This window comes from Diaphorina citri, unplaced genomic scaffold (assembly GCF_000475195.1).
Source record: "Diaphorina citri unplaced genomic scaffold, Diaci psyllid genome assembly version 1.1 scaffold651, whole genome shotgun sequence".
Lineage (NCBI taxonomy): Eukaryota > Metazoa > Arthropoda > Insecta > Hemiptera > Psyllidae > Diaphorina > Diaphorina citri.
Window position 1 is genome coordinate 22,396 of NW_007378084.1, and position 9,006 is coordinate 31,401.

Below are 9,006 nucleotides of genomic sequence, written 5' to 3' on the forward strand. Positions count from 1 at the left end.
CAACGTCCGGTCGACTGTTTAGACACACCTTTCGTCTTTTTTTTTTTTACATTCAGAAAAGGCTGTGATTGTTAAGGGCTGACTGGTCCGAATTCTTTGCTCTCAAGTGTATAGTTCATAAGGCACTACAAGCAACAAGCAAATAATTCAATACAACTCCCTCCACATCCTATGTTTGGTTTGAACGTTTTTCCTTGTACCGTTCCTGTTATCTCCTTAATAAGAAAGGTACAGACTGAAGCTAATATTTCAAGATTACGATACTTGCTTGTAAAATATGAATGAGACGGTATGTTTCCTTCTACTTCTACCCTTATCTCAAGAGTCCAATCCTTCCTCCAAATGGGACGAACTGACCTCAGGCAGTCAGCAGCGATTGAATAATAAAGTTCCCAATGAAGCACAGAATTTGTTCTATCGATTGTGTTCAGCTAACTTCAGCATAATACTCGTTGTGTGTTCCAGGATATTAAAAAGTTCCTGGATGAGTCAGTGAATGGCGTCATCTACTTCTCCATGGGTTCCATCATTCAGGGCAAATCCTTTCCATCAGACAAGAGGAAAGCGTTCCTGCGGGCATTCGAGCAGATTCCTCAGAGAGTTATCTGGAAGTGGGAGGGAGAGAATATGTCTGGGAAGATAGACAAGATTCTTCTCAAGTCTTGGGCACCGCAGCGAGATATTCTGGGTAAGTTTGAAGCCGAGGGGTTTTCCGGTCTAACCTTCGAATCCAGTTGGTATTAGTGCACCAATTATAAATGGCTTTGTTCTCTAACAACTCCTTTCTTTCCCTCTGTTCATACTTCTATCTCCGGTCTATAGATAAATTGGATCTGCCAAGATTATTTCCACAATCTAAGTACCAATCTAGTGGCTACTTACTAACGATAATTTATTTTATTATGAGTGCTCTCACCGTCACAAACATGTTTTATTTGTCTCCAGATCATCCCAATGTGAAAGTGTTCATATCCCATGGTGGTTTTCTCGGTACAACTGAAGCACTGTACTCCGGAGTTCCTATCATAGGAATACCCATGTTTGGGGATCAGAAAGCAAATATTCGCGTAGTAGAGAAAGCTGGCTTTGGAGTGACTCTTCCTTATGATCAGATCACGGAGGAAACTGTGCTGGTTGCCTTGAGGACTGTGCTGGGTAACCCAAGGTAAGAAGAGACATAATTATCCCATACGATGTAGGTAGCTCATATAAATTGTGCAACTTCTAATATAGGTATAACTATCTGTAGCATCACATTCAGTTTGCAATCTCTCGTAGGCCAAGATGAAGTTTAGGTAAGTATTTAGGCTCTCTTGGATTTCCGGGCACACAGCCCTCAATGAGTAGATATACCCATACATACATACTATCGTATACGTCACACTCTTAGTAACACACTGCTTCATTGCTTTTGTTTCAGTTATAAGAAGAGAGCGGAGAAGGTAGCCAGGTTATTTCAAGACCGTCCCATGCCTCCCCTAGACACGGCAATCTATTGGATAGAACATGTCATACGGCATGGTGGAGGTGCACATCTGAGACCTGCTAGTCTAGAACTTTACTGGTGGCAATATATTCTACTTGATGTTATTATAGCCCTTATCCTACTGATTGCTGCTATGGTTTGGTCTATACAGTGGTTAGTGAGATATGCTCTCATTACTTACTACAATACAGTCGATGATAAGAAGAGGAATTGAGATACGACCTGGTCTATACACTGACCCCTGACACTGGAGTTATACTGTTGTTGTGATCAGGTTGATTGACTGCTGACGTAAATGGACTTTCAACTGATGTGTAGGTAATGATTTCAATAGAATTGAAATCTATTTTACCTCCCCTCCAGTCGAAGACCAACGCGTAGGTATGACTGACTCTGAAATTTGAACTTGATTCGATGACGTGTTGGGTAAACAGAAAATTGATCTGAAATTCAACACCTCTCATTTGACAGCTTGGGGTTTTAGGTTTTTCTGAGAAGGTGATGAAAACACTTCTAAGTTTTCCATAGGTTACGCCTGACGAGGTGACTACAGTTTTAAATGGGGTGATTTTTCGAGGGGAAAATAATACGGTGAAGGTGTGAAAACTCAAATGAGATTAATTTCAAATTAAGTTTCATTTAGGCCTGGGGGTGTGAAGGATTAGGATTGTAGGGTTTGTTGAATTGTGAAGGGGGCGTGATCTAAGACATCCATACTGTTTTGTTAGTTCTTCATGTTTATGATATTCTACACATAAAGTTCACAAGAACCTCTGTATAATATTATGAACGTAACTTCAAACAGATGAAACAATTGAAACATAGAGCAGCTGCACTGGGGGAGTTATCTCCGTAGCTACGTGGTAGAAATCACAGGAAACCAGTAAGCTTGCTTCAACCTGGGTTACAAAGTAGGTAAGCTTGCTTCAACCGGGGTTACAAAGTAATCTTGCTTCCTGGGTTACAAAGTAAGCTTGCTTCAACCTGGGTTACAAAGTAATCTTGCTTCCTGGGTTACAAATGTTTACCAGACGAGCGCCTTGACCACTACACCACCGAGGTAGGAGTACGGTAGATTTCGCATATTACCTAACCCTGTAATGTTATTCCGGGAACACATAATATGGATTGTAAATAGGACAGGGCGTTAGGTTTAGGAGCCGGGTTTGAATTTTCACACCGCGTTAAATTTTGCTTACAAAGGAAGGAAGTCACCCCCGTTCTGTCTGCACAGAGAGTTGACCTCTATGATAATGATAAGCGCCGTATGTACATACTCCTAGTCATCAAGTGTTATGTGAGCTAGTTACTGGTTCAATATACATGGTGCTTACTGGTTCAATATACATAGGTAGTGCAGTAATGTTTACTATGTGATACATTAACATACGACTTGGATATTGTGAGGCGTGCACTGGTTCAATATAGGTACATAGTGCTTACTGGTTCAATATACATAGGTAGTGCAGTAATGTTTACTATGTGATACATTAACATACGACTTGGATATTGTGAGGCGTGCAATACATACTCCCAGTCATCAAGTGTTATGTGAGCTAGTTACTGGTTCATTATACATAGTGCAGTAATGTTTACTATGTGATACATTAACATACGACTTGGATATTGTGAGGCGTGCAGACCAAATAGAGGATACGTGAATGTTGTGTTACTAAACGTGACTTATGAAGGTTCATTGGTTAGCGTGACATTACCTTTTAGCGGCATTTTTTTCTCCTTATTGGATATTTGGCAAGCCTAGTATTAGGTATACAAATCCGTAAAACTAAATGCTTATGCCACGGTTAGGGAAAATCTCACCGGCGTATTAGGTATACAAATCCGTAAAACTAAATGCTTATGCCACGGTTAGGGAAAATCTCACCGGCGTTTTAATGGTGTCCTACATTAGGGGTCATCTAACTCATTGGATAACCTGTCATAGAATAACCTGTGAACATCCGGATATGAGATAGGACAATCTCCTTATTTCTTAAATTTTCGATATATAACTATCTAATAAAAAATGCAATATGGTATTACGTATACAAATCCGTAAAACTAAATGCTTATGCCACGATTAGGGAAAATCTCACCGTGTTTCTAATGGTGTCCTACATTAGGGGTCATCTAACTCATTGGATAACCTGTCATAGAATAACCTGTGAACATCCGGATATGAGATAGGACAATGCTACTCAATGTGTGACTCGGAACTATTATTATTATTACTCAACCTTCACTTCCGCGTAGGAAATTATGCTGAAAATCCTAGGGTGACCACTCGAGTGTGAATTCAGACTCCCTACTCAACCTTCACTTCCGCGTAGGAAATTATGCTGAAAATCCTAGGGTGACCACTCGAGTGTGAATTCAGACTCCCTACCCCCCTCCTCACTTCTCCACCTCAGCTTTATTTATTTATTTTTCACATTTTTCCTACGCGTTCAACATCAACCGACGAGATAATTCTCGAGTTACATTGAAAATAAATAGTCGTTTTCGGGGGGCACCTTTTAAAAGAATATTACTCTTCTATGCTAAGAATTGCAATTGGCTCTCGCGCTGAAAGTTATTTCCAATGTTTCACTTCTGATGAAAAAGTAAAAACCACAAAAAATTTCCATTTCAAAATGTTGATTTTTTACTGTACCTACTAAAACTGAAAAATTTCCAAATTGCATTAAAAATTTAGTTTCTTTTGCCTCCCTATTTCTTCCAATAAATTCTTCCTCTAAAAGGCCACGGCTATACTGTTGAATGATTGCATATTGCATAGGGATGCGCGCGGCACGGCGCTATGATTGCAGACCGCGTGGCGAGGAGAAAAGTTTCATACATTTTATCATACTCCTCTCAATCTCAATGCTGACACTTGCTCAGACATTTTCTCCTTTTCATTTCAGTTCGCTTTCATACGCGCTTGAGATAGCACGCCACGGTGGAAAAAAAAGTTGTTTTCATTTACGATTTTTCTCATTTGAAAATAAATTCCATCTACCTCTGCGAATTCTGAGTGTTTCTAATTTATTAAATATTTGCATTATCCTTAATTTCTTTAGGAAAAAATGAGCTGGTCCCTTGGATTTTCGTTTATCCAGGTTCGACTGTATTTTGTTTATCTGTTTTTAATAATAGGTATTCACCTATCGTTAACCTAACTGTATAAAATTATATATACATAAATAGATTTTTAGCTAAATCCCCTTTTCTTTAGTAGCAAAAATTTAGTAACATCTGTGCTTTTGTGCTCCATGTACATAACTACTGTTTAGTTCCGAAATCAATTTATCTACCTACTTTAATAATATTTATTCGCATTTTGACTATTTTCACGTTTTAACCCATTAATCTACTTATTCATATATTAAGCTAGGTATACACTTATCTACCGATTCATTTTATCCATTGCAACACCGAAAAGGAGCACGATAAAAGTTCTAGTACCTACGATAGGTATTGGTGTTTCTACTTTTATGAGAATGTGAGCTCACAACTTTTTCTCAAAAGTTACTGTAAACCAAAGTGAGAGGTGAAAAAAAGTGGCTTAGAAGGACGACATTTGACGCTGATAATTATGAAGTGGCTATCTGTACACACATGGATTATCCAACTTTTGTTTTTACTTCATGAAAAAGGTGAGTGAAAATTTGAAGAGTAAGCTTGCTTCAACCTGGGTTACAAAGAGTGGGCGACTTATCAAAAGGAACGCTGATTAAAAACAAATTTGAATATAATATCAAAATTATGTTTTTAAAAATTAAAATAAAACCCACAATGTTCAAAGAAGTTGAAATTGAATTTGCATGGAGTTTTCTTTAATTTTGAAAATTTCCTAAAGAAAAGATAAAGTTAGGTAAAGGAGGGAGAAGGCGGGGGGTATGTTAGGATTTGAGCGACAATATTTCGTGACCCGAATAGCAAGTAGATAATGTTCATCAGTGGATCTCATGCGGTGCAGGTGAGTTGAGTCCCCTGTGAAATATTAGGATGTCACCACCCAGCCCGGGATACAATTTACCTGTAAATAGAACCTGGGACGCAACACGTATGCCACTGTCTCAATATGAAGGAGGGAGGATTATAGTGATCATGAATTCTTCTCATTTTCTTCTTCATGGAAATATAACCTTGTCGTTACGTTATGCGGTAGTACACTGTATGTTTGTAATATCTCCCCATCAGATTGGCGGGGAGAAGATTATCTTGAACCACCCTGTTGTTAGAAAGTTTTCCAAATGAAAGATGACCTGAGTAGCACTAAGTTGCGTGTCACTCGTTTATATTTATTCAGGGAATATTATTTCCAAACTAGAAAGCGTTTCTGATACGGAAGAAATACTAGAGAGAAGTTTTGAAAAGCGATTCCAGGCGGTGATAACGGGGTGGAATTTATCGCAATGTCGTGCACTCTCAATCATGTGAAAATATTTGTCCCCCTCAGTCCAGTGGTGTGTTGGGAATTTGGCTTGAAACTAATTAGGGTAATAGCCCGATACTGCATGACCTTAGGGATTTGGTATGTTATAGTGACAAGCCTATCTAGACTCTAGGAACTCTTCACAGATAGGTAGGTAGTAGGCACCTGCCTAGATTTAGGAAGGAATATGAGATCTGTTTGGATAAAGAATTCTGACATGTTTTCGTTTCCAAACTCAATGATACCGGTTTGGACAGAGTGAAGAGCGCGTGTGGCTTTTATTCAAAGGAATGCCAGGTAATATATCATGGGGAAAAATTTCATTTGACCAGAGCAACTTTTGAACTCCAGGGAGTGTCCACATTCTAAGAATATTTCACATACGAGTTAGTATTAGTACACTTGCTAATAGATACTTCATTGTACCTAAGTTAGTTTTGTTCCATTTAATTCTACCACAACAAGAATTACCTCAGCTTACATATAACTACTTGTAAAAGGAGTAGTAGGGAGGGAAAACAATCTTAAATAATGACATCTTGGTTTCTGGTTGTCCTTGTCATCTATAATTCTATATTATAAAGCTTACATTGAATACCCTGTATTGTTATTTTTTGCTTCAGGCCTGAATGTTGGCCTGACGTTTTCAGGGGTCTGTTTCATTGACATTTCGTTTTGATAATAGTATTTGATACACCTGCCTAGATTTAGGAAGGAATATGAGATCTGTTTGGATAAAGAATTCTGACATGTTTTCGTTTCCAAACTCAATGATACCGGTTTGGACAGAGTGAAGAGCGCGTGTGGCTTTTATTCAAAGGAATGCCAGGTAATATATCATGGGGAAAAATTTCATTTGACCAGAGCAACTTTTGAACTCCAGGGAGTGTCCACATTCTAAGAATATTTCACATACGAGTTAGTATTAGTACACTTGCTAATAGATACTTCATTGTACCTAAGTTAGTTTTGTTCCATTTAATTCTACCACAACAAGAATTACCTCAGCTTACATATAACTACTTGTAAAAGGAGTAGTAGGGAGGGAAAACAATCTTAAATAATGACATCTTGGTTTCTGGTTGTCCTTGTCATCTATAATTCTATATTATAAAGCTTACATTGAATACCCTGTATTGTTATTTTTTGCTTCAGGCCTGAATGTTGGCCTGACGTTTTCAGGGGTCTGTTTCATTGACATTTCGTTTTGATAATAGTATTTGATAAACATAATTGACAAATGCAATACATCTTTTTCCAAAGGGAGACAGGCCTCCCAATGAAAACAAAGTAGAATGGCTAGGGGCTCATTTGATTAGGAATGGGAATTATACAGGAGGGAACAATGCAGCAGTTGTGAAGGTTATTTTAATTTGTTAAGTGGGTCCCTCGGGATCACCAAGTCATCCCCTGAACTCATGCAAACTATTGAGTATTGCCAACTCTGATGTGAAAATATCACCCCTGTATCTGTAACTAAATGTTGAATTGTTTATTAAGTTCTGCGCAAGAACGCGAAACGTGAAAAAATTTATCTAATATCAAGATGAAGTCAACATAACACTGTATAGATCCGAGGGTTAAAATAGCGGAGTTTTATTCGAATTGCATTGATCAAACTTTGGCTCTCTGCTAATCATGTAGTAATAGTAATAATAGTGCTTATTTATACTGCTCGCATAGGACTGAAAAGTCCCTTTACTCCAGCAGTAGGCTACTACTATTATTGTGGTCAATTTTTTTTTTTTTTTCACATTTTCTCACACAAAATAATGAGCTCTGATCTTGAAATTTGTCGCGACGACCTATGAACTCAAAGCGAGTAAGTTTTAGATAACACTTCAGTCGATCATTTAAGCCCGGTTTTAGCGTTACCTATGTTAAGCTACGCCGAGGAAGGCCAATAAATGGGTGGGTGGCTTAAAGTTAATTGGGTAATTGTATTTTTTTTTTTTTTTTCACATTTTCTCACACAAAATAATGAGCTCTGATCTTGAAATTTGTCGCGACGACCTATGAACTCAAAGCGAGTAAGTTTTAGATAACACTTCAGTCGATCATTTAAGACCGGTTTTAGCGTTATCTATGTTAAGCTACGCCGAGCAAGGCCAATAAATGGATGGGTGACTTAAAGTTAATTGAGTAATTGTGGGATTTTTTTTTCACATTTTCTCACACAATTGAGCTCTGATCTTGAAATTTGTCGCGACGACCTATGAACTCAAAGCGAGAAAGTTTTAGATAACACTTCAGTCGATCATTTAAGACCGGTTTTAGCGTTACCTATGTTAAGCTACGCCGAGCAAGGCCAATAAATGGATGGGTGACTTAAACCTTATATTGGGAATAAAGGGAGAACGGGCTCTAGTCTTGATTTTAAATCATTACATGAAAGTAAAATCAATAAATCAAATCAAGAATGATAATAAACTGAATATTAAACAAATTAGGTAGGTACATAGGTACCTACTGATTTTCTCTAATCACTACGGGCTGAAAAATTCCCGGAGGGACGGACCCTGCTTGTTTCGTTTAAGGCGGTAAATACAACATTTTCTCGTTTATAAAGGTTTAGCAAAGTGGAAGAGCAAACTGATGAAAGCATGACAAATTTAAACAAGTTAGAGAAAATTCTGTTTTTGAGATTATTTTAAAGTTTAAAAACGTCTCCCGAATTTTTTCTGGGACAAAAACGGAAATTCGGGACAAAACGCCCCAAAATGAAAAACTGAACGGGACGCCGGGACACCCCTTGAATTTCGGGACTGTCCCGGCCCATTCGGGACGTTTGGCAAGCCTACCTAATACCATATTGCATTTTTTATTAGATGGTTATATATCGAAAATTTAAGAAATAAGGAGAAAAAAATGCCGCTAAAAGGTCATTCACGCTAACCAATGACAATGAACCTTCATAAGTCACGTTTAGTAACACAACATTCACGTGTCCTCTATTTGGTCTGCACGCCTCACAATATCCAAGTCGTATGTTAATGTATCACATAGGTAGTAAACATTACTGCACTATGTATATTGAACCACTATGTATATTAACTAGCTCACATAACACTTGATGACTCGGAGTATGTACATACGGCGC

At 38.0% G+C, this 9,006-nt stretch overlaps 1 protein-coding gene and 2 long non-coding RNA genes across 3 annotated transcripts; 1 reads left to right on the forward strand and 2 right to left on the reverse strand.

Annotated features, from left to right (window-relative positions):
- The first annotated feature begins 277 nt into the window (after window positions 1-277).
- Window positions 278-2,389, forward strand: LOC103510855 (UDP-glucuronosyltransferase 2C1-like). Its single transcript, XM_026824802.1, has 4 exons — window positions 278-289; window positions 442-688; window positions 946-1,165; window positions 1,421-2,389. Exons 1-4 carry the CDS (start codon window positions 278-280, stop codon window positions 1,698-1,700), a joined length of 759 nt encoding a protein of 252 aa, XP_026680603.1. The 3' UTR covers window positions 1,701-2,389.
- A 1,078-nt stretch (window positions 2,390-3,467) lies between these two features.
- Window positions 3,468-4,546, reverse strand: LOC113468131. Its single transcript, XR_003391989.1, has 2 exons — window positions 3,801-4,546; window positions 3,468-3,723 (listed from the first exon to the last, which is right to left on the reverse strand). It is a non-coding gene; the product is annotated as an uncharacterized LOC113468131 (long non-coding RNA).
- Window positions 4,547-5,158: 612 nt separating this feature from the next.
- On the reverse strand, window positions 5,159-7,415 carry LOC113468130. The gene is made up of 2 exons (XR_003391988.1): window positions 6,604-7,415; window positions 5,159-6,071 (listed from the first exon to the last, which is right to left on the reverse strand). It is a non-coding gene; the product is annotated as an uncharacterized LOC113468130 (long non-coding RNA).
- Between the last annotated feature and the right edge of the window lie 1,591 nt (window positions 7,416-9,006).

Coding starts and splice junctions, on each gene's coding strand:
- LOC103510855 (XM_026824802.1), top strand. Junction 689..945: donor ACCGCAGCGAGATATTCTGG/GTAAGTTTGAAG, acceptor ATTTGTCTCCAG/ATCATCCCAATGTGAAAGTG. Junction 1,166..1,420: donor ACTGTGCTGGGTAACCCAAG/GTAAGAAGAGAC, acceptor CTTTTGTTTCAG/TTATAAGAAGAGAGCGGAGA.